Source organism: Lissotriton vulgaris, chromosome 9 (assembly GCF_964263255.1).
Source record: "Lissotriton vulgaris chromosome 9, aLisVul1.2, whole genome shotgun sequence".
Classification (NCBI taxonomy): Eukaryota; Metazoa; Chordata; class Amphibia; order Caudata; family Salamandridae; genus Lissotriton; species Lissotriton vulgaris.
Genome location: NC_141697.1, coordinates 422,784,958 through 422,811,430, shown reverse-complemented (window position 1 = coordinate 422,811,430; position 26,473 = coordinate 422,784,958). Strand labels below are relative to the sequence as shown.

The following is a 26,473-nucleotide window of genomic DNA, read 5'->3' as shown; positions in this document are numbered from 1 at the left end:
GACGCGTTGCAAATTCAAAATCGAAGAGAAAAACTTGGATCTACGTCGAAGAACAGGAGGCCTTTCTCGACGCAGTCAAGCCCGGAGTCCATGGAAAGGACTCCATTCAAAAAATGTCCAACGTGTGGTGCTAAGTTCCCACACAAGGACCTACACGAGGTGTGCAACCTCTGTCTATCGCCTGAACACGAATCCAGGGACTGCGAAGCCTGTGCAGCATTCTCCTCCAAGCTAACGATTAGAAATCGTCGAGCTCGAAGGCACGAGGTTTCCAGAATGCAGGCGGAAGCGATCCCGGAGCTGTTCGGAGACGAACAAATCGAGGAAGAAGAGGACCAGTCGGGGTCGGAAGGGGACCAGTCGGAGGTTGAAGAACTCATCGAGCAACAAACCGTGAGTGACGACGTCCCCTTACCGAAAAACCGACCCCGTGCGGTAACGACCCCGCCCTCGGGCCCGGTCAAACCGCTGTAAAAAGTTTCCGACGCCCCGCCCTCGGGCCCGGCAACGAAACCGAAACTGAAACCGAAACACTCGGACTCCCACCATGTCGGATCCGAGAGAAGGGCGACATCGACTTCGGCACCGAGGCTACATACAAAGGAGAGCTCGGTATCGAAACATTCCATGTCGAAACATAAATATGACTTATCGCCCAAGATACACTCGATACCCAGAAAGTCGGAATCGAGCAGACATTCGGTGTCGAAAACAACAAGATCTGACGATCGAAAACAAAAGCACCTCTCGGAACCAGGACCTTCGGTACCGATTCAGGAGCAACAGACAGATCCCAAACAAAAGATCTTGTTTATTGATCCACAAACTGGGAAAGTGGTCACGAAGAAGAGAAAGAGTGAACAGTCAGAAGATAAACCTCTTCCTTCAAAAAAGAGAACAATGGGGACAAATATAACTCCTCCTGCTTCTCCTCGTCCTAGAGTCACACCCTCTTCTCCTATTCCTCACAATAGGCCAAATATTCCTACACCTTCCACACCAAGACCAGCTACACCTCAGTCAGATGTAGACAGTGATCTAGGGGAGGGAGAACCTCAAGAGGATGACGAAACTATCCCAGATGAGGAGGACCCATGGGAAAACTATGATGTAGGGTCAGATGAGGACAACGACCCAGAGCTATATCCCTCAAAGCCTTCACCACCTGATGATAACACAGGTTTTGTGCAGCTCATTATTAGGGCAGCAAAATATCACAAACTAGATATGCATACAGAACCTCAAATAGAGGATTTCTTGTTAGAGACTCTACCTAATGCACAGAGAACATCAGGTACTCTTCCTATGTTGAAGGGTCTTCTTAGTCACACAGAGGAAATATTCGAAAACCCAGTGAGAGCCAGGGTGTTAAACCCAAGAATTGATAAAAAATACAAAGCGGCTCCAAAGGACCCAATATTTATTAGAGGGCATGTACCTCTAGACTCGCTGGTGGTCTCAAACGCTCGTAAAAGAGCAAACTCATTATCTACAGGAGAGGCTCCTCCACCAGATAAAGAGTCGAAGTTAATAGATGCATCAGGCAAAAGAGTAGCATCACAGGCAGCGAATAGCTGGCGTATAGCCAATACACAAGCACTACTCGCACGTTACGACAGGGCACATTATGATGAGTTAGAAAAACTTCTCACACATCTCCCAAAAGAACATCAGAAAAAGGCAGATCAATTAATACAGGAAGGTAAAATAATAACCAATACTTCCATTAAGTGTGCATTAGACGCAGCAGACACTGCAGCAAGGTCTATTAACACCAGTGTCATGCTAAGAAGGCATGCATGGCTTAGAATCTCAGGATTCAAACAAGAAGTACAAACAGCCCTACTGAACAAACCATTTGATCAGAAGACATTGTTTGGTTCAAGCACAGACGAGACATTAGAAAAAATGAAGAAAGATACGGAAACGGCTAAGTCAATGGGAGCATTGCAACAGCCAACACACAGAGGTTCCTTTCGTAGATCCACCTATAGAGGGGGCTCAAAGAACACAGGAACGAATCAGCAATCCACATCTTTCACACCAACATCACCCAGAGGTAATTCAAGAGGCAGTTACAGAGGTAACAACAATAAGGGTAGAGGCCGCGGAAATAATAACAACCGCAACGCCTCAACACCAAAACAGTGACTTCATAGAGCTCCCCCCAGACCACATAACACCGGTCAAACAGCGTCCAATGAGTCAAGATCATCTGACATTGTTAAGAGAAGAAGTTCTAGCACTTCTACAAAAGCATGCAATAGAGAAGGTCCCAAAAGATCAACAAGGAACAGGAGTATACTCTCTATACTTCCTGATCCCCAAAAAGGACGGGTCCCTAAGACCAATATTAGACCTCAGACCTCTCAATGCTTACATAAATTCGGAGCATTTCCACATGGTCACGCTCCAACAAGTACTCCCTTTACTGAAGAAAGGGGACTTTCTTTCTACACTGGATCTAAAAGACGCTTACTTTCATATCCCAATTCACAAAGCCCACAGGAAATACCTAAGGTTTGTGTTAGAAGGACAACACTATCAGTTCAAAGTCCTTCCGTTCGGTGTCACAACAGCACCAAGAGTTTTCACAAAATGTCTAGCTGTGGTGGCAGCACACCTAAGAAGACAACAAATACATGTCTTCCCATACTTGGACGATTGGCTAATAAAGGCCAAGTCAAAGGAAGAATGTCTTCACAACACACAGAAGACAATTCAATTGCTGCACCACCTAGGGTTCACGGTGAACTACAAAAAATCACACCTGCAACCAAACCAGATTCAGCAATACCTGGGGGCTACAGTAGACACAGAAAAGGCAATAGCATACCCCAACTCAATCAGAGTACAGACAATGGTCGGGTTAATACAAAGATTTCAACCACAACACTCACTACCAGCACGAGTGTTTATGCAACTATTAGGCATGATGTCCTCCTGCATACTGCTAATACCACATGCCAGACTTCAAATGCGCCCACTACAAGAGTGTCTAGCGACACAGTGGAATCAGGCTCAAGGTCAGATTACAGATCTGGTGTTGGTAAACGACCGGACGTATCGCTCTCTGAAGTGGTGGAACACAGAAAACATTTCCAAGGGACGGTCGTTCCTAGAGCCAATTCCACGAGTGATAATAACAGCGGACGCATCGCTCTCCGGATGGGGAGCGCATATGGACAGATACACAGTGCAGGGGAAGTGGAGTGTGCAGCAAAAGAAACTGCACATCAACTACCTAGAGCTATTAGCAATATTTCTAGCACTAAAAGCTTTCCAAATGCAAATAACAGGCAAATCAGTCCTGATCAGAACAGACAACATGACTGCAATGTATTATATTCAAAAACATGGGGGGACACACTCTCTCCAACTGTCCAGACTAGCACAGGACATATGGAGATGGGCCATTCCTCAAAAGATCTACCTGTTAGCGGAACACCTACCAGGAGTTCAAAATCAAATTGCAGACATCCTAAGCAGACAGTCAGAACAAATACACGAATGGGAGCTGCACGACCAAATACTACAGCCATTCTTCCAAAAATGGGGGCAACCAGAGATAGATCTGTTTGCCAATCATCAGAACGCAAAATGCAAAGAATTCGCATCCAGGTACCCACACCAACGGTCCCAGGGCAATGCACTGTGGATAAATTGGTCCAACAAATTTGCTTACGCGTTCCCTCCTCTACCACTAATTCCATTACTGGTTCGGAAACTGCAGCAACACTCAATGACAATGATACTAGTGGCACCCACGTGGGCAAGACAGCCGTGGTTCACCACGCTGCTACAACTCTCACAAGTACCACATCAAAAGCTAAGGTTATTACCCATGCATCTTACACAGAACCATGGAGAAATAATGCACCCAGATCCCAAACAACTGAACCTAGCGATCTGGCTCCTGAGGTCATAGAGTTTGGGTATTTAGATTTACCACCAGAATGCATGGAAATCATTAAACAAGCAAGACGTCCTACCACCAGAGCATGCTATGCAGCAAAATGGAAGAGGTTTGCTATACACTGTAACAGTAAGCACATCAACCCTTTGGACGCATCCACTAAACAAATCATTTGCTATTTATTACACTTACAGCAATGTAACCTAGCATATACCTCTATCAGAGTTCATCTCGCAGCCATAGCGGCGTACCTACAAAACAGGCAACATCTGTCACTGTTTAAAGTACCAGCAATTAAAGCTTTCATGGAAGGACTCAAAAGAGTCATTCCACCAAGAAGACCACCTTCCCCAGTCTGGAATCTCAACATAGTGCTTACCAGACTAATGGGGCCACCCTTTGAACCTATGCATAGGTGTGAAATACAATTCCTCACATGGAAGGTGGCCTTCCTCATAGCTATCACGTCACTTAGAAGAGTAAGTGAACTGCAGGCTTTTACGATTCAAGAACCATTTATGCAGCTACACCAAAATAAAGTGGTTCTTAGAACAAACCCAAAATTCTTACCGAAGGTTATTTCAGCATTCCACATCAATCAGTCAGTGGAATTACCGGTTTTCTTTCCAAAACCACAAACAGTAGCTGAAAGAGCCCTACATACATTGGATGTTAGAAGGGCCATATTGTACTATATAGAAAGAACACAAACTTTCAGAAAGACAAAACAGCTATTTGTTGCGTTTTCTCCTACACATAAAGGCAATCCCATCTCCAAAGCGGGCATAGCCAGATGGATTGTAAAATGCATTCAAATATGCTACTTAAAGGCAAAGAGAACATTAACTGTTCCTCCTAGAGCTCACTCTACACGTAAACTAGGAGCATCTATGGCATTTCTGGGAAACATTCCACTAGATGACATATGCAAAGCGGCTACCTGGGTTACACCGCAACCCTTCACAAAACACTATTCTGTAGATGTGCACACAACACAACAAGCTAGAGTGGGACAAGCAGTATTAAAAACATTGTTTCAGACAGTTGCAACAGACACGGGCGACCACCGCTAGGGAGAGAACTGCTGTATAGTCTATTCATAATGTACCATCTGCAGCCCATATGCCTCGAACGGAATATGCTACTTACCAGTATGCATCTGTTCTTGGCATAGAGGGCTGCAGAGTGGTACATGCCCTCCCAGCCTCCCCGGAAACCTGTGTCTGTTCCAACATTATCTTATTTAGATACACTTACATGGGCACTCTTACCTGCATTATACTATACTACTCCATCTAACCCTACTATGGCAAAACAATCTAAGGATGGAGCCGATGCCCATGCGCACTACCAACCAAGGGAGGAGTCACCAAGATACAAAAGACTCTCCAAGAGAAAAACAAAGTGCAATCATCCGAGCCCAACACCAGATGGCGATCTATTCATAATGTACCACTCTGCAGCCCTCTATGCCAAGAACAGATGCATACTGGTAAGTAGCATATTCCTTACCTGCCCCTCCCAAGTGCCAGAGAGCGCTAAGTATCTGCCCTGGTCGTCTATCCAAGTCCTATCTATAATGTATGGGCAACCTTTGCGTATGAGCACATCCACACCGCGTGAGCCCGATGTAATGCCGGAGTGACCAGCCATACGGAAACCCCCATCTGTTCATGGCCCGCATGTATTGCCAACCAAATGCGTCTCCTGGAGCAGGACTATATCCGGAGCATGACGCTTTATATACTGTAGAACCACCCCTCATTTTATCTTGTCCCCCAGGCCATTAACATTCCATGTAAGTATATTCAACGTCAGGTGTGGTCACATAGGCGTTGTGGAAAAAGGACACTGTCATGTCGAAGCTGGGGAGATGGACTAAAAACCGACATTGTAGCTCAGTGATGAGAGCGAAGTATGGTGAGTGTGAGTATAAAAAGACAATGCACAGGGGAGCGCCCGCCAGGGAATAGGCGTCATCCCAAGGAAGAAAGTCAGTGTGAAGAACCGGGTTTCTAAACCCAGCAGCGCCAGGGACACGCCCAAAGTCTTCGGATTCCCCTGTCTTGGTATACAGAGACACAGAATACTTCTGTGTGGTGTCAGAGACCAAATGTATTAGCTGCAGCTAGTAACAGTAATCTCAGCAATACAACACGGTGTACAACTCAAGAAACTGTTCAATTTTTGTAAGGCAAGACATCCCTTTTTATCCCAAAAGTCACAATATGAGTACACACCCATTGCGCAAAATTCTAACCAATAAGGTACATTCTCAAACAAAGTATCACAAAGCAGAAACTCTCAGTTTACATTGCCCCAACCTACAAGTTAATATTAGGAATGTCCCAAATCCAATCTTCACAAGCCGGACAAACCCATAATTGAAAGCTCAATGCATGTAATGAAAGAGCATAGGAAAGGAAACAATGACAGATAACAAGCAAGATAAAGCATGCGTAAGGAACCTAAAAGTTAACGATGTCCTTAACCTTGGTTCGTAATCTCAAACCACAATCAACCAAGGAAATTGGCTTAACGAGGCCAGTTTCTTACAATGCACCTTAAAGTCAACAAAAGGCCTAGTTAATAAGTATATGAACAGCGAAGCTCATACAACTTCGTTCATTCGGTTACCTTCACGGGCCAACGGGCCTACGTGATGGCAACACAAAATGGAGTTCCAAACAAAATGGAACCCATGTTCGAAAACGAAGTCTCTAAATACGTAATGAGCTCGCTAGTTAACGTGACAAATTCACTCCATATTAGCCGCAGTCACTAAATACGGTTCGACATGACCAAAATCGTGACGGAACCATGACCTCACGAGGCAAGTCAGGATTTCACAGAACCTCAGACCCTCCTTTTGTCATTACATAGGCAATAACCCAAACTCACGTTAATCTGAATCTAGGTCTATATCAATATTCATCAGATCATCAAGATGTTGCTGGAGCATTATCCTACTATTCTCTACTTCTCTCTCGAGACAGGTCTCCGCACACACAAGGTAGTACAAAGACTACAAATGGCGGGAGCACACTGGATACAAAGACAACAAGAGAAGAGAATAGCTAAAACCATACCAAAGAATATCAGAATCTTCCATCCCCATCTGGACAGTAGTCCCCAAAACCATCCCGTCAATGACCAGTCTCCTTCGTCCACGTGAATAGACTCTGAGACCTTATGCAGTCTAAAAATGGCCTTGTATACCGTAGGGGCATTGTCTGGTATGAAAACACAGCAACTAGATTGGATCAATTTGTATACCCCTCCTCTATCTGCAAGCATAATGTCTAAAACCATACGGTTTTGTAGCGTCATAAGACGATCCGCTTGAAGCTCAGCGGTGACATTACTAAGGGCACCTGCAGTCTCATTGATAGTGGCCTCAACCACTCTCGTAAGGTGTCGTATATTCCTGCTATTGGCCACAGGACCCCAAAACGGTAGGAAACCCTTGAAAAAGTCTCCTACTTCCTGTGCTGCAGTATCTTCCTGATCAAAGACACCTCTACCATATCTTGTCCTATGATAGTCTGGAGTAGCAGTATACGTAAGGGGAAGCAAAAATGCCACATAACAAGTTCCTGAAAAATCAGGTGGCAACCATGTGTAGGCTCTGTCATGACAAACAAAATACGTGCCTTTAGCTGGCACAAACGGAGGAGAAGTCTGGGATGAATAAACATAGGTGTGAGCACACAGACTCTTACCTAACTGAGCTCTCGGATTTCGACCACTACCTTGCAAACAAAAGTGGCCTTGATGTGGTACAATCCAAATCGGGGGAGACCTTTTTCGCCTCTCCTTCTCTGTCAGACTAGTACTATACCCAGTCACATTCCAACCAACGTAAGCCTGCACCTCATCCTTAGGGATAGCATTATATGCATCAATATCTCGGATCATATCTACTATTCCCTTTATCAAGGCACTATTTCTCAGATTGTCTTTCATAGAACGTAAAGGATATACCTCATTCGCATAGATAAACATAGTCTGAAAAGCCCATACAGACCCATTAAAAGAAAAAGGCAAAAACAAATAAGGCATACCTCTATCTGTCGTATGAGGCATAAGACCACAAAATACCCAGCAATTAGTGGTATTCACTACCAACTGATGCTGATGCAAGAGCTGTATAAAAGAATTGTTAACAAACTCTGATATCCTTATCTGTTCATGTTCAGACAACGTGTAAAATTGGTGTGGAGAAACAGTAGAAAAAGAAAGCATAGGTTGGGACGTAGGTGCAGAATTCAGTGGAGTAGCATAGATAATCCAACCCATAAAGGCCAGTGTGATACTTAAAAGCATAAAAGAACACAGTATTATAAAACATTTGCTATGCATCAATGTACATAATCTCATCTTGAAATTAATTTTATCAACAACTCTCTCAGTTACAAAAAACTCCATCCTCTAACCGTGCTGTTCGCGGCAGTTGATTCTTTTCACTCAAGTGTGCGTCTGTAAGTACAGGGAACGCCCTAGAACAAACCAGAACCGCTGACCTTGTTTCCACACGGCGCACAACCTTAAGTCTTTATACCGTAACCCTACAGCTGAGCTCGGATGGTAGCTCAAATAAGAAAAATAGAACAAAAAAGTTTCTTGTCTGAAAGAGTATAGTTTCCAAAAAAACTTAATTTTTATTTGTCCATGTTAGATCTCAGATTATAGCGTTCTTTACCAGACACCGTCTGATCCTTAAAAAGCAACTCTGGTTGGGTAGTGTCAAGCTTCAGGTGAGGAGGCACAGCTTCTTGTAGAACTTCGTCATCTGTACGTTCCGACTGAGTCCATGTCAAACATGCATCACTAAAAGGCACAAAATGTGGGACCCTTTCGGTTTCTGAATCTGCAATTCCTTCCCTCACCCACTGATCATTTGGTAAGGGCAAAGGAATCTTCTTGCAATGGGTGGCATGCACCCAGTTTCTTTTGCCAAAAACCTTAACGGCAGTCCTTGTTGCGAGTAGGACCTGAAATGGTCCTACCTACCTCTGTTCCAGATTCTTTGTCCTCTGGAAATTCCTCACCAAGGTCCAATCTCCAGGTTGTATTGAATGTCCTGGATCCACAGAAGCTGAAGGTAAGGTATCGTGCACCTGTTGCTGAAGAAAACACAATTTAGCAGTCAAGTCATGTAAGTAATCAACCAACATAGGATACTCGATATCACTATACTCATTCAGCCTCGGCACACCCCAAACATTCGCCGGGCGACCAAAAACTATCTCATACGGACTAAGTCCCACACGAGAATGAGCAGTCGTCCTTGTTGACAAAAGTGCCAACGGCAAAGCATCGGGCCATGTAAGACAAGTGCTCGCTTGTATCTTGGCCAATTTAGGCTTAAGAGTGCCATTGTAGCATTCGACCAAACCAGCTGACTGGGGGTGATTCGCAGCATGAAATTTCTGTTTGATTCCCAAACCCGCACACACTTTCTTCATAATCTTGCCCACAAATTCACTTCCGTTATCACTCCATTCCATTCTTGGCAAACCGTACCTAGGGAAATATTCCTTTAGCAAAACCTTGGCTGTAGATATAGCAGTATTATCCTTTAGGGAGTAGGCCTCTACCCATTGGGAAAAGGCACAAGCAACCACAAGGACATACTTTAGGTTATTGCATCTCTCCATGTGTATAAAATCCAACTGCAATACCTCAAACGGATACGTTGGAGGAGCAAAATGACCAGCTGGAGTTGGGGTTCCCTTGCCAGGATTATGCATCAAACAAATCATACAGTTTTTAACCAAATTCTTTGCACACTTTGGAATTCCAGCAATCTGCCATACTGGAGCCAACAACTTACATATCCCTTTCGAACTGATGTGAGCCAATCCATGAGCCATTGTAAGCACTGGGAGCACATACTCATCAGGCAACAACCATTGCTAATGCTCCGACAATTCAACCCAACAGCCAGTCGAATCCAACATTCCTGTAGTCTCTCTCCACACATTCAATTCTTTCTCAGTAGCTTCTGCCTGAACCGATTTCACACTTTCTATCGTGTCTTCGCACATTCCTCCTGCCATAACCCATCCAGCAGGGCCTGCAACATACATTCGACTCGTCACATCTTTCGCCGTTTCTCTCGCTACTTCATCCGCAAACGCATTACCGCGACCAACATCATCCGTAACCTTCTTATGTGCACTGCATTTCACAATCGCAACTTGCGTCGGCAAAGTAAGTGACTCAAGAAGTTCGTTCACCAATTGTCCATGCTGAATTTTTGTACCATGAGAGGTAATAAAACCTCTTTCCTTCCACAAACGTCCGAAGCTATGGGCAACACCAAATGCATACTGGCTATCAGTATACACATTCACTCTCTTTCCTTTCGACAATACACACGCTCTCGTCAGTGCAATCAACTCTGCTGCTTGAGCTGAATTCTGTGCAATATCTGCAGTTTCAACAATCGTGTGCAAAGTCGTAACCGCATACGCTGCAGTCGTATCGCCATTCGGAAGCTTAAAGCATGAACCATCTACCCATAGGGTACCATCTGGTTTCTCAAGAGGAGTATCTTTCAAATCAATTCTACCCTTCGTTTCCTCCTCTGTCCGAAGAAAACAAGTGCCAACAAAGGTTTCACCAATAAGGAAAAATTCGGAATCCATTGCCTACAATACGAAGTGATACCCAAAAACGACGCACCTCTCTTTGTGTGAATGGCACAGTCATTTGAGCAATCGCTTGAATACGCTCTGGGGTCAATCATCTTCCCTCCTTCGACAAGAGATGACCTAAATAGGTCACTTCTTGACGGCAATACTGCAACTTCGAAGGTGACACTTTATGGTGAAGGTCAGACAAATGTCGCAACAAAGAAAACGTAGCTGTTTTACAAATCTCTTCATCATCATCAGCAGCAACCAACAAATCATCCACGTACTGGATAAGAGTCGCACCAGGAGGCAAAACAAAAGCATCAAGCTGAGTTTTCAAAGCCTGACTATAGATGGAGGGACTCTCACAATAACCTTGAGGAGCACGCTTAAACCGGAAGCTTCGACCTCTTAAAGAGAAGCCAAAAATATCTCTACTTTCTTCAGCAATCAGAATACTAAAGAAAGCATTCTTCAAATCAATGACAGAAAACCAAGTGGCCGAAGCAGGGATCATAGTCAATAAGGCAGTAATGTCCGGAGCAACAGGAAACTGTGGCACGACAATTTTGTTGACCTCTCGAAGGTCAATCACAAACCGATACACAGGTGGCTGAGGAGAGTCCGTACGCTTAAGGACAGGCAGAACAAGGACTGTTACACAGATTACCTCTTGTTTCTTCAATCACATCTTTCTCAACCAAATCATAGATAATCGCTAAAAGAGCTCTCACCATCACTAGAGATCTTATATTGGGGAATGCGAGGTAGCTTAGCATTCGACTTGAGAGTAACAACATAGGGTGGAATCTGCAAAAGGCCAACATCATTCGGACCTGTAGCCCACAAAGTATCAGGAAGCGAACGCAATTCCAGTGGAAGCCGATCTTTAGACAAATACATCGGAGAGATCACTCTCTTACCCAACGTAAGATGTACTCCTGAAGGAGAACCATGTAATGTCGCATACAATCTTTTCAACTAATCCAAACCCAACAGATTCTCAACACAACCTGTCTAGAATAAGGGGTGCTTCCAATTCACAAGGACCAATAGAAAGAGACAAAGGACTAGAAACCGGATTACGAACTGGGGCGCCAGAAAATCCTACCGAGACATTCGTCAAGCCAGACAAAGGTGCGCCAGGGAGTTTAGAGTGCATGATAGAACTCTTAGCCGCACCAGTAAAGGGGGAAAGGAACGTTCATTCTGAGAAAACGTACCACGTCCTCTACCCCTAGACGCTTGTTGAAAACCACCACGGCCTCTCTGACCAGACACACCATTCGTACGTTGTAGCAAAACCGGACAACTATTCTTGAAGTGACCCTCTTCCCTACAATAAGCACACTGATTAGGGCCTAACAGGAGTCGCGGAGGAAAAGACTCAGGCTTCTGCAACAATCTCTGGAACTGTGGGGCTGCTGAAACTGGGAAGGTTGCTGACGCTGATTCGAGCGAGGCGGATACGCCTGCTGTAAAAGAACCTTCGTCTTTAATTCTTTAGTCTTCTTTTCTGCTTTATCCTTCTCTTCTTTATCTCTATTCTCGTAATATTGTGCAGTGGCCAATATCTGGGCCGAAGAAGAAACAGCCCATGAACTGTCAGAGTCCTTCAACTCATTACAAAGCTCGGGAAGCAAATTAAAAACAAACTTATCCACAAACAGTCGTTGGCCACCTTCTGTACTCCTGTCCTGACCACTGTGATCGATGAATGTTTCTTCAAACCTAGTGAAGAAATCAGACACACTCTCGTCTTTCTTCTGTTTACATGCTGCTAACTTGTCCCAATTCACTTGCATAGGAGGCATCGAAGTTTTCATTAAATTAGTAATCCTACCAGGTAATTCTGCAACTAAAGGCTCAGGTTTGACACCTCCTACCTGTCGACCATCTGCAGCAGCAATGTTAGCCCATGTATCTCCTAACTCTTGTGCGTGATTCTCATGACGAATCTTCGCCCACAAAGGTTGAGGAACTACATTACCCAACAACATATCTATGTCCGCTAGATTCATAATACACGCATCAACTGTTTGGGACAACTCCTTGTAGTAACCAGCAGGATTCTTACGGGTATCAGGCAAGGTCTGCTTAAGAGCCAAGACCTGCTCTCTTCCAAGGAACATGTACCCATACATACTGAAAATGCGCCTGTACAGCTAAGGGATTATTATTCGCACCAGCGGGTACCGCTTCACGCCATACTGGGGGAACTTCTCTCATAGGATACTGCTTCATTTTCCTCCTAACAGAAGGATCAGGTTCAAACAACGGCTGAGAAGGAAGTTTACACCTAAACGCAAGAAGCGTCTCTACCGCTTCGTCAACGTCGGGACCCACTATCGTCCCTTTAGCAAATTCAGACTGAACGTTGAGCACTTCCTGCGGGATCAGACCCAGCTCGTTATTTTCCCATTCTTCACGAAGGAAAGTACACATCGCATCAAAAACATACCTTTGCTTAGGCGGATCCCACTGCAAGAAAACATCCATAACTGCTTGTAAATCATACCTAGAAGCATTCGAAACCCATCTACGAGCCAAGAGATCCAACACTATCCGCTCTTCGGGACCAGGAAGCTGACTACGGCTCTGCTTACGTTCCGAAACCAGGGTCATATTCAGTGACCCAAAGAATGGAGACAAAAGACTAACAGTCTCAGACATCCGTTTCCGAGCAGAAGGAGAAGAAGTTGACATAAGAACAGGAGACAAAGTGTTTTGAGGAGACAAAGACATAGGATCAGTAGAAAAAGAAGTCAAAGGCACAGGAGAAGGAAGCAAAGGAGTTTGAGGCAAGACTGGTAGCAAAGCTGGCGGCCCTAGAGAAGGCTGCGCCAATGGAGTATAAACCAACTGTGGAGTAGCAGCTGGCAGCTGAGCAACACCAGGGGGTTGAACAACTGGGGGTTGCTGAGGTGCTGTAGCACTCTGCACATAAGGGGGTGGTAATCTCAACAAATGCGACATCAAAGGATCCTTTTCAGGGTCATTTGTCGCATTCGAAGGAAGAGGTGGCAAAGCCGGATAACATTTGTCAATGGCCATGCAATGCTGTCTATCTGACACCTCAATCGCACGATCGTCTTCATCTTCTTTAAACTGCCTATCAGCTTGCATAATCGATATATTCTTCTCTTTCCTATCTTTCTTCGCTTGCTTAATTTCTCTCTGTTTGGCTTCCTTTCGCCAGAGGCGGAAAGAGTCAAACATCGCCAGCCGGGCTTTCTTCCTAAATAGCGCCACTTCTAGGTTATCTAAAACCTCTGATTCAAAACTACCATGTTGGGGCCATCGCAAGACACCATCTTTCCTGGTGTAGCGGATCCATATTTCATTATACGTAATTGGACCCACGCCATGCTTTGAATAGAGCTCATAAGTTGGAGTTCCAATCGGAGGTATCGGACACGAATCCTCCAATCGGGAATCCCTGTTACAACTACAACTACAACAAAACCATTTCCTAAATTTTCTAAGACCAGGCATCTTGTAGCTCACTAATCTAGCTTCAAACTTCAATGGGTTATCAACACGATATACTCGCAAATATACGAGCCCCTCGGCTTGATTGTTGCAACGATCAAATCAAAGAAAACCAAGAAACCAAACAAAGTCGTGGGAGCGACCCACTTGTACTTAACCAAAATGTCAGTCACGCCACCAGAAGACCGTCTATCGTCTCGCCTTACAAATCTTCACAAACGGGTACACGACGGGGCGACAGTCAGGGCAGCAGTCCTTCGTAGCCGTCGGAAAGGGGAAGCCTCGCAGTAAAGACCTTTGGTCCACAGTCGACATGCAGGGGTCGATGAAGTGGGGGCCCTCCTCCAGTACTTCCTCACGAAGCTCCTCACGATCTTCAGGCAACCGTGAATGACAACTACAGTCACCCCGGCCAACCAACAGCATAATAAATGACTTAAACAATCACAATAAGCCTGCGGTGATGACTGGAAGACTGAATCGGTTCTCCCTGAGCAAGGCTGCTGATAATAGAAGATCAATGTGTGCGCCACATGTAACAAGGCAAAACAATATAAAGGATATTACAAATAGGTACAAACTGTGTCAATGTGGGAGACTCTGAGGGGGTCCTCCACCACCATCGATGGGCGTTAATACTTGCAGTTCCATACAGTTCACCCTTCCGGACTCAGAGGCATTGTGTCATCCTCGTGTGGTGATCCATGCCAAGGTCCTCACCCACTAGGGACCCCAGAGTTGCCTGAGGACTTGTGGGAGCGCTTGCCAATGGTTCTCCAACCCTCGAGCCAGTCCCAAGCGTCCTCTGGCCTTGTAAAGAATCCTAGTTTACCCTCCGATTCAATCCATAGTTTGGCCGGGAACAGCATTGCATACTTGATGTCTTGGTCCCTCAAAGCGTGCTTCACCTCCAGGAAGTTGCGCCGTTACTTCTGTACACGCAGTGTGAAATCAGGAAAGAAGGTAACCTTGCTATTATCGATGACTATTGGTTGGGCCGCTTCCGTCATCTGTAAAATGGCATCCCTGTCATTGAAGTTAAACACCCTTGACAGAAGAGGCCGGGGAGGCACCATGGGTCTAGGTCTGCCACCGGGGACGCGATGTGCACGCTCAATGGAGAAGCACTTGTAGAGGCCATGTGGATGAAGCTGTTTAAGAACCAATTCATCCACGAATAGATTGGCCGCCTACCCCTCCGTTCGCTCCGGAGCATCAAGGATGCAAACGTAATTTCTTCGCATACAGCCTTCATAGTCGTAAAGCTGCAAGGTTAGGCCTTCCTGTGCGGTTTGAAGTTCGGATACTTGGCACTTGAGAAGATCCGAGTCAGTTTTCAGCTCATTAGTGGCATCTTCGACCGGGCCAACTCGGTCTGTCATTTTCCTCCTGTCTGCTCTGATGAGGGCAACCTCTGTGGCCACTGTGGTGATGCTGGATTCGAAGGAGGTACGAACGTTTGTGATGGCGGTTAGGATGTCCTGCAGCATGTGCTCCGTCTGCTCCCCCTGGGGTTTTTGGGCGGAATGATCTGCCTCCTGGCTCTTCTGCCAAGCAAATTTATCTAGCTTGGCTTGGACGGCGCTACGACCGCTGCGACCTGACGCCATTATGGTGGGTGGGGGCCCAAGCCGGTAAAGGGGGGTGGGAGATGAGTCTCAACCGGCTACTCGCCGCCGCCTGCGTGGGTGTCAACCCACACCGGCCTGTCGGGTTCCGCCGGCTAGGTGCTCCCCCCTCTACTTGAGAAAGTCTGGGCCTATCCATAGCAGATCACAGTCAATAGCGCAGAGGGGAGGGGGGGGGGGGGGGAAGAGGGCGACCCACCTTGAAATGGTAATGCACTGACTGGGCGCCAAAGGAGCACCTGGCGAGCACCCCTCCCTCATGGAGTCCAAGGAAACACTGGCCTAAGTAAGCCTCCCGGGATTAGCAACACAAGGCCACCTCCAGTCCCAACCGCAGGCACAAAGCAAGGAGCGTAATTGTTCTGGCGCCCAGGCAAAAAGCAGCTGATACGAACTAACCGCCAGTCATGTGTTGACTCTACGCCCCAGAGAGACATCATGATGCGGAGTCGGCAGGCACACCAGGCCCGGGCCTCGCTTCCCCGCCGTCTGTGATTTATGGCCCAACAGTTGAATGATTGCCTGCCGTAGGGGGCGACTTGTGTGGTCTGCTGACGGTCAGGGGCTTGAGTGGTTGACAGTCTGGGTGCGATTGCATGGCAGAGCGAGGCCGGACCATCAGGCAGCGACCCCAGGGCTTCCGCACCATGCTACGACCCTGACGTTGAGTTCTGCGCGCGCCCAGGACGGAGAAGGCCGGACGTCGTGCAGCAGGAGCCCCTGCGGCAGATCGGCGCCTTTCCCGCCATGCTGGAGCCTTGGATAGCAGCAAGCTGGACACGGACGTCGGGGCCGAGGACACGAGACAGCTAGAGACCAAAGCAGGTGATGGTGGCAGGGGCACACTGGTATTAAACTGATTTTACGGGGGTGGCGCGACTGAGCTCGGCTACTGTGCGGCCATCTCCCTTGGCAGTTGGCCACGCCCCCAGTAGTACATGTTTTGATTAGGCAGGTGATATATGCTTCTACAGAAAACAATACTATCCATCCATGAAGATGTGATTATTGTGTTTGTTTATCCAGCTGCCTGAGTTTAAGGTTTCAGGGGCATATACATGCCATTTTAAAACTGTTGAAGTATCTTAGATAATCAGATAATAAATCCTTATAGCCAGCTGATGTGAGGTATAACAGTTGATAATGGTCCCTGACCCAGAGTGTGGCTAGGGCCGAGGGAGAGTGTCTTAAACAACCGGTAGTGCCCAAGACATAAGGACTATAAGCTAAGCCTATTCGAACATTCCATCTACTGAGGGCAGAATGTTCTAAAATAACAAGCATTGGAAATGCAATAGGTCTCGCAGCATTAGAGTTAGTGCTTTTAGAATTGTTTATGGTTTTTTTTTGTAAATCTTTAGCATTTTTGTTTCCTGTAGCCAATGCTAAAGAATTACAAATAAAAAAAGCCATAAACAATTCTAAAAGCTCTAACTCAAATGCTCCGAGACCTATTGCACTGTGTGAGGGTGAGGGGTTGAGGGTGAGTGAGGGTGAGGGTGGGTGAGGGTGAGTGAGGGTGAGTGAGGGGTTGAGGGTGAGTGAGGGGTTGAGGGTGAGTGAGGGGTTGAGGGTGAGTGAGGGGTTGAGGGTGAGTGAGGGGTTGAGGGTGAGTGAGAGTGAGGGTGAGTGAGGGTGAGGGTGAGTGAGGGTGAGTGTGAGTTAGGGTGAGGGGTTGAGGGTGGGTGAGGGTGAGGTTGAGGGGTTGAGGGTGAGTGAGGATGAGTGAGGGTGAGTGAGGGGTTGAGGGTGAGTGAGGGTGAGTGAGGGTGAGTGAGGGTGAGTGAGGGTGAGTGAGGGTGAGGTTGAGGGTGAGGGGTTGAGGGTGAGGGGTTGAGGGTGAGGGGTTGATGGTGAGGGGTTGAGGGTGAGGGGTTGAGGGTGAGTGAGGGTGAGGGGTTGAGGGTGAGGGGTTGAGGGTGAGGGGTTGATGGTGAGGGGTTGAGGGGTTGAGGGTGAGGGGTTGAGGGTGAGTGAGGGTGAGTGAGTGAGGGTGAGGGGTTGAGGGTGAGTGAGGGTGAGGGCGAGTGAGGGTGAGGGCGAGTGAGGGTGAGGGGGTGAGGGGTTGAGGGGGTGAGGGTGAGGGCGATTGAGGGTGAGGGGGTGAGGGGGTGAGGGTGAGGGCGATTGAGGGTGAGGGGGTGAGGGGTTGAGGGGGTGAGGGTGAGGGTGAGTGAGGGTGAGTGAGGGTGAGGGATTGAGGGGGAGGGGTTGAGGGGGAGGGGTTGAGGGTGAGTGAGGGTGAGGGGTTGAGGGTGAGTGAGGGTGAGGGGTTGAGGGTGAGTGAGGGTGAGGGTGAGTGGGGGGTTGAGGGTGAGTGAGGGTGAGTGAGGGGTTGAGGGTGAGTGAGGGTGAGTGAGGGTGAGGGGTTGAGGGTGGGTGAGGATGAGTGAGGGTGAGGGTGGGTGAGGGGTTGAGGGTGAGTGAGGGTGAGGGGTTGAGGGTGAGTGAGGGTGAGTGAGGGTGAGGGGTTGAGGGTGAGGGTTTGAGGGTGAGTGAGGGTGAGGGTGAGTGAGGGTGAGGGGTTGAGGGTGAGTGAGGGTGAGGGGGTGAGTGAGGGTGAGGGGTTGAGGGTGAGTGAGGGTGAGGGGTTGAGGGTGGGTGAGGGTGAGTGAGGATGAGTGAGGGTGAGGATGAGTGAGGGTGAGGGTGAGTGAGGGTGAGGGTGAGGGGTTGAGGTTGAGGGTGAGGGGTTGAGGGTGAGGGTGGGTGAGGGGTTGAGGGTGAGTGAGGGTGAGGGGTTGAGGGTGAGTGAGGGTGAGTGAGGGTGAGGCTGAGGGGTTGAGGGTGAGTGAGTGAGAGTGAGGGTGAGGCTGAGGGGTTGAGGGTGAGTGAGGGTGAGTGAGGGGTTGAGGGTGAGGGGTTGAGGGTGAGGGGTTGAGGGTGAGGGGTTGAGTGTGAGTGAGGGTGAGGGGGTGAGGGTGAGTGAGGGTGAGGGGTTGAGGGTGAGTGAGGGTGAATGAGGGTGAGGGTTGAGGGTGAGTGAGTGAGGGTGAGGGGTTGAGGGTGAGTGAGGGTGAGGGGTTGAGGGTGAGTGAGGGTGAGTGAGGGTGAGGGGTTGAGAGTGAGGGGTTGAGGGGTTGAGAGTGAGGGGTTGAGGGTGAGTGAGGGTGAGGGTGAGGGGTTGAGGGTGAGTGAGGGTGAGTGAGGGTGAGGGTGAGTGAGGGTGAGGGGTTGAGGGTGAGTGAGGGTGAGGGTGAGTGAGGGTGAGGGGTTGAGGGTGAGTGAGGGTGAGAGAGTGAGGGTGAGGCTGAGGGGTTGAGGGTGAGGGGTTGAGGGTGGGTGAGGGGTTGAGGGTGGGTGAGGGGTTGAGGGTGAGTGAGGGTGAGGGGTTGAGGGTGAGTGAGGGTGAGAGAGTGAGGGTGAGGCTGAGGGGTTGAGGGTGAGTGAGGGTGAGTGAGGGTGAGTGAGGGTGAGTGAGGGTGAGTGAGGGGTTGAGGGTGAGGGGTTGAGGGTGAGTGAGGGTGAGGGGTTGAGTGTGAGTGAGGGTGAGTGAGGGTGAGGGTGAGGGGTTGAGGGTGAGAGGTTGAGGGTGAGTGAGGGTGAGGGTGAGGGGTTGAGGGTGAGTGAGGGTGAGTGAGGGTGAGTGAGGGTGAGGGTGAGTGAGGGTGAGTGAGGGTGAGGGTGAGGCTGAGGGGTTGAGGGTGAGTGAGGGTGAGTGAGGGTGAGTGAGGGTGAGTGAGGGGTTGAGGGTGAGGGGTTGAGGGTGAGTGAGGGTGAGTGAGGGTGAGGGTGAGGGGTTGAGGGAGACTAGAGCAAAGAAGCGGGGTGGGGCTACAGGCAGCATAGTTAAGGACTACAGCGCCCGGCAAGCCGTTCGTATCTGTGACGTGGTTACACCATCCAGACTGTACCTGCGTAGTCAATAAGAGACGGCAATGGGAAGTAAACTAACTGAATGTCCGTCACTCGAAAAAAACGGATACGCTACTGTAGTATGGCGGAAGAAGCTGAACATAATGGCCATATTGAAATGTTTACGTGTTTCGCTATTTTAAAAAAGCGATACACTCAGAAAACTAAAAGTTAAGGCAGCAGAGGCTGTTGCTGGAGACGGGTCTAGATCGAAAGCAAAACAAGACGAAGAGAGCGAGAGTGAGCTGGCCCTGGAAACGCTTCCCCTCCCTGCTGTTTGTTTCAACAGAAAGAGGAGAGGAAGCAGCGCTGCTTGCCAGCACAGCCGCCCATAGGCAACAAGACGGAGGGAAGAGAGGGGAGGGGGGAGGAGAAATGCGACACGGCGGGAAGGGGAGGGGGCGGAGCGGGTAAAATAAACAAGACGGAGGGAAGAGAGGGGAGGGGGGAGGAGAAATGCGACACGGCGGGAAGGGGAGGGGGCGGAGCGGGTTAAATTAAACAAACAGAGGGGAGGGGGAGGAGAAATGCGACACGGCGGGAAGGGGAGGGGGCGGAGTGCGGCTGAGGGAACTGATGTGCACGCGCTTTTAAGCTCAATGCGCATGCGCATTGAGCTTAAAAGTCACGGGCACTGCAAGGAATCGCCACGATTCCTTGCAAGTTGGGGAAAGAGTGGATAAGTCCCAATACTCTCGCTTGCTCGATGCGCATGCGCATCGACAGGCGAGACCTAAAAATCAGTGACAAGCTTTGGAATGTTTGAGCAGCAGGCTTAGACCAGCCATTAATAGCCCTGAGCCACGCTGTCTTCACTGGAGCTCTCAACATTTCATTGTTAGAATGTATTGTGTTTGTTTTTCTCATGTTTTGCAGTTCCAGCATCTTGCTCTTCTACTATTAACATTAGACTTCAGAGTACAGATTTATTTATGAGAGTAGTGTTGGTTGCCCAAGGTCACACTGTTCTCAGTGTTTTTTTAGTTCTGGCTTGATGGGAATCCTTACATCGCAAACGTCCGGTATAATCATTATACAAGCCCTGCCGCTACTCGTATGGACCTTTTTTTCCGTCGACGTAGAGTGAAATCTAGAATCAATCCTTTACGTACATTTACTTAAACGGTGGAGACCAATGGGGCTCTACAGGAACCGACTAAGAGAATTGTAGTAACTTTCATTTATTTAACAAGATTAGGTAAGCTAAGGTCATTAATTCATTAAGTTTTTAGATTTTTTTCTTTTTTTAATCTTATTGCAGGAAAAAGCAATAACACATGAACATTAAATTCCAACCATAGTAGCATCACAGCACAATCCTGAATCCACTGAAGTACAATAAGTTCTGAAACTCTTACCCCTTCGACCCTACGGCAAGACAACAGATCACATAGTTAAATTTATTTAGATTTAAGCATTATTATTACAGGTTTAAGTGGTCCATAAGCTGATATTTCAAGATAAGGTAAAATAGAAAATTAAGAAGAACTATGGAAAGGATACAAAATATACAAAATGTGTTTTTCATTAATAAAACCCCCAATCTAAATTATGTGGGTATAGGTTGAGAATTGTCATTTGGTTAGGCAAGGTGTCCTTTTCAGAAAACCAAATAAAGGTCTTTGATGAGAGAATGTGAATGCTCAGACATTAAGCCTTTGCATTTGGGAAATGGAGATCAGAAGGAACACACACTATTATTATTCAACAAGGCACTTGTTGCATTATTTAATCTTGTTCTCACTCTCAGGAACCAATCCTATTACTTCATACTCTGGGAGCAGGTAAACTCCCCTTTCTCCGGGCAGCATAATTGCATCATCTTCTGATGAGTACTGTTGTAGTCTTCCTTTTACCTGCTGCACTCTCCTTTCAATAGTTCTCTGCCTACCTGCTCAGCTTGTGATGAGGTCATGTAGAATGTTGGTGTGTGTTTATATGAGTGGAGTGTCAGTTGATCTGGATGGCTGAGCAGCCAGGAGGCTGCTCCTGGTGGGGCATTAACTGAGGCAACTTAAGGAACATCTAAAGGACTTACCATCTTCCTGTAACTAAGAATAAATATACTTGTGTACCTACAAGACCCTGACTGCGCATCTTTCATCATTACAATAAGTACCTCACCGTCAGTCGTGCAATGCATAACAAACTATTCACTGACTAGAAAGGCAACTTGGAAAACAGAGAATCTGCAGTGGAAAAAAACATAACGTGCCATCAAATGGAAATGAAATGTGCAGGCCTCTTAGCCATACACATGGATATACCACATTCAAAATGCACTAGAAATGCTGTTAACTTAAGTTACATAGCATGTTTCCTCTGGTGCAGCTCATAATGACTAAATGCTGTCACCTACTACAAATTACATGATTAATATGCACACGTTATTTAGCATCATAAATCACTCTTTGCTATCAAATGCATTTAATTAGGCAAAGATCAAATTACGTCCTTCAATCTCCCCTCTGATGACTAGAAAGCCATCACATCAAACACAAATAAATCTCAGGAGTGTACTAGAAGGTGAAGGGTCCTGATTGGTTCAAGGATTTTTATTGGTCTCTTTTCCAAAACGAGAGTTATGGGTTAAAAAACTGAAATGGGCCTAGGCCTTTTTTCTGCTTTGTATCGATTTAAGCATTGTTTTTTTGATGTACCGGGGACTCCCATCTCAACGACAGGGAATGATTCAAGCATGTGAATCTATGAATGCTTCCAATACTGGAGAACTACAGTTACAGATAAGTAACTTGTTTTCTTATTTCAGCTGCAAGAGACCCAGGGCCGAATGTGCACTTTACAAATACAAGGTACATTAAAGTATGTTATGTTCAGAAAGTAGAGCATGAAATAACCCTGGGCATTATATTTATATATGGCAAATCAAAATGCTGAAATCTTTCAGAGGTTTATCCATCCGTTCATTGTGGATTTTAAAAAGAATGGTTACTTTAACTTGAAAAACATAAGACGGTCATGACATTGGAGAATACTGGTAACGGGAAGTTTTGATGACTGGATGTAAAACTGACAGGCACCCTAGGTATTAATGTCTGGTTTGGGACTATGGAGTTGCTTCGTTAATTCTGAAGTTTTTTCCTTAACCCCTTCCACACTCATGACGAGCTGGGCTCGTCATGGTGTAGCCTCCTCGTACACTGATGACGAGCCCAGCTCGTCATAAAACAATATAAAATAACAATTTCCAGCACAGAGGGGGAAAACGCATAGCAGCCATGGAGTTAAAGCATAGTGCCTGAAAGTCTGCCAGATATTAAAGTACAACCCCATATCATTAATTGCAGGTAGGGAGGGGACCCTAAAAGAAACACCAGGCTCCACTGGATCTTTCGTTGCTAGATCCCACTGCAGCATTCACGCTTTGTAGGATATGTCTGACAGATTTCCAAGCATGTAAGTCCCTTGTGGATGGGGTTAGAATAATTCCACCTAAAGCCAACAACACTTTGTCCCTAGTGCAAATTAAGAGGTACATGCTAATGTTGAACGGAGAAGGAAGGACTGCAATTGAATTTTATGAAAGATACTGAACTTGAACTCTACAGAAGGCGGAGATGGCATATGGCGGGTTTCTATTTTTGTAGGTTATAACCATCACTCCCCCACCTTGTTGGCTGGCTATGTTGAAATCACAGAGTATCAGAAGGAAGCATTGAATTCCAGAAGACTTTAAGAAACCAGGTTTGGTGCCCAGGGATAAATGGTGTACCTTATACTGCTTTTCTAATGTGAGTCATGTGCATGTAGTAACTGGTAAAATATTGCAATATTTGCTTGCTGAAAATCGGAAAAATTAAAGAATTAAGGAGAATGTTGTGAGGATGATACAAGAGGTTTTCTTTCTGATATCTCAACAGACTGCTTGCTTTCGTGAAGAAAGAAACGTTTTGGTGAATGGAGATTGTCAATGGATTACTACGTTGCACTACGCCTTCCAAGATGAAAATTATTTGGTATGTTAGTTATGCATGCTTTTTATTTTGATTTGTAATATTTTACAGTGCAGGTGAATGGTCTGCATCTTAAACATAAGTGTGTGTAAACATCTATGTAAAACTTTGATCAAGAATTATGGGTTGGCAAACCTTGTCAGACAGAAAACATTGGGTGTCACTACAAGGCCCCCATGGTAAGCGTTAATCCCAGTATTTACTAACACTTTCAACCAAATGAACCTTGTCCTTTCATCTTTAAGAGTATAGTCTGTAAACAAAGATGTCAAGACACTCAGCTTGATAAGATGCAAGTCTGTAGCAACGTTCAAAATAGAAGAAATATTTTTCTCAAGAGGAGGAAGCAATAAGTTGAAAACGATGAACACAGGCTTTTCAAAAATTGTTTCAAAGTCCATAGAAGTGAAGGTCCAAAAAGATTCTATGATGAAAATCTGGTATTAAACTCAAAATAATAATCCACAGATGAATGTAACTTACTTTCCAAGTGCACAGTTTTTGTTTGTTTACTAGAGGTTGGTGGCAAGAGGTGTGTGGCAAATAGTGCCTACTGTCTCATCTTTCTGCATGCTTCCTCTGCGCTACTCCAAAAAATCTCCCCTCCCTATGGAACTTATTGTGAAGCCAAGTTCATTTGTTTTACTGCTGATACACATACACTGAATAAGGAAGTTAGGACCTTATGTTGCACTGCCCTTGGACTCAATCCAGTTTCTGGTAGTCCGTTTGTGATTTTGGTTTAACGCTGTCAACACCAGAAGGAAAGGAATGTTGCCGCTAAGTAGAGAGCTGGTCGACCTGGGAGGTTGCAGCTACCCAGAGGCTGTGCCATGATGATTGGGCTTGCTGTGCAGTAATCTTCCCTCAACGTTGGTGCAAATGAGAGGCTGCTGTTACATCCATCACATCATCCGATCTGTGAGATCATTGTGCGAGTACCTTGACGTCTCACCTGCGACCAGAGCAAAAAGACTGAGACACACGCTGAACAGATGGAGAGCGAGTGCTTGAACTTTTCTGCTCAAACTAAAACCTGGGGTAAAAACTATGGTACTAATTTGCACACCTAGACCATTGTCTGCTAATAGCAAAATATCTTCATCGGGGCATGATTCTTACCTCTGCCTTAGAATATTGGGGACTTAAGCTATACGGGTCACCCAGGTTGTGAGAGAATACTGTAAGGGTCAGTCTAATGCTTATTGAGATAGCAACCAGAAATTGAAACCCAACCCTGTATTCGCCAGTCTAATTTAATTGTGCAGTATTTAGTTCTGCTTTGTTATTTAAGACCAGCACTGGGTTAGACATTGTTATTTTGTCTGTTGGTTGACTGTTTATTTCTGAGCACATGACCTCCATGGAAGCCTGTAACCTCTCACCCTCATTACCATGAGAGCCAAGTACACAAAGGGTTATGCTTTGCTCTGTTTGTAGAGCAACAGTGGGGTGGGACCCCATGACACCACAGGCAAACTACCTCAGCTATAATGTTGGGGCTCAGTAGATTTTCTCTGCCTTTGTAAATTGGGTCTTATAACAAGCCTGGTTCTGTTGTAATCCCTTGCATAGTAGCCCATACCAATTTATGCCCCTAAACCCATATTGTGAAGCTCCCTGAATCAAAGTTTCCGTTTCTGTATGGTCACCCCCGATGTTGCTGCACCCTGTTTTACTTGCTTTAGGACTAGTTCACTTTACCACTGCAAAGAGTGGTAATGTGCTTGTGCTTCCCCTCAGTGCTGTACATTGGAACACCCTATTTGGCATATTTAACTTCCCTGTACGTCCATTGGGAATGATGTCTTAAATGAACCCATGGCATGGAAAATTCAACGTATGTGAAGGCTGAAGTTTGTATGTGCACGCAAGGCAATCCGATTACCAGACAGTACTATGTGTATGCTCACTGACAAGAGCTACGCACGCCCGCGTGTTGAACGAGGTTGTAATCGTCCAACCCTCTGTCACGTCTAGGACGGGCAGCGCAAGGGACCCCTGGTACCGTAGCAACCCTGTCTTTTCATGTGCGGCATTCACATTCTACCATCTTTAAAAAGGGCCGAAAAACTCGGGGGCACATTATTGCGGCCCCTTTTTTGTGTGATGGATGCACTTTTATGTTCTGAGTACCGGTTACACAGACAGATTCAGAATATCAACTAGTTAAACAATTCCCTGAAGACCATATTATCAGCCAACAGTCATAAAGATTCATATCACACATGGCTTCCTGATGAAAGCTCAAAGCCGAAACGCGCGTAGGACACAACTTGTTCCAGGCATGATTATTATGAATGCTCTTTTTGACTGAAATAGAGGCCATACCTCATTTGGTGATACTAAATCTTCAATAAATTATCAGATACTCCATATGAAGAAAGTTCTAAAATATTTTTAGCAATGATTAGTATTGAAAGAGACTCGTAGGCTCATTAGGGTTCTTCACTTCTTCTTTATTCACGAAGTAAGACGTAGTACAGCGACACCGAACACAACAGCAACCTCCACGCTTCTCCTTCAGCAACTGTCTCTCTACCCACTAGATTCTCTCCAAGCATGCATTCCACACATTCCACACGTGCACACACATACACGCGCTAACACTCACACGAGACGTACCACGCGCACAACACTACACATACAACCAATACCACACACCCTCCTCCTCAATAGCTTGAGTCACCACCAAAAGAATTACCCTAACTTGAAATCAGAAAACCGGACAGGCAACTTCCTTGTTCTATTACCACGGCGTAGAGTCTCACCTTCAACACCAATATTGGTACAAGATGAACGAACATCAACAATATCACTAACATCACTCCCTGTGTCACATCTGGCACTACAACCACCGTACTACCAGTTGACGCCACATCCTTCATTAATCCAAAATCATCACCTAACATATATCCACTACACGTCCCTTCATCAACACCACCAGATCGTGAACCTACCACGCCA

The 26,473-nt window shown here is 46.4% G+C and overlaps 1 protein-coding gene across 1 annotated transcript in view; it reads left to right on the top strand.

Moving 5' to 3' along the window:
• The window catches only part of CDC42BPB (CDC42 binding protein kinase beta), a 900,025-nt gene that overhangs the window by 226,718 nt on the left and 646,834 nt on the right, over positions 1-26,473 (top strand). Inside the window, exon 4 of the mRNA XM_086937841.1 lies at positions 23,414-23,509. Within this exon, the coding sequence (XP_086793967.1) occupies positions 23,414-23,509 (96 nt within the window). The remainder of the gene's footprint in view (positions 1-23,413; positions 23,510-26,473) is intronic.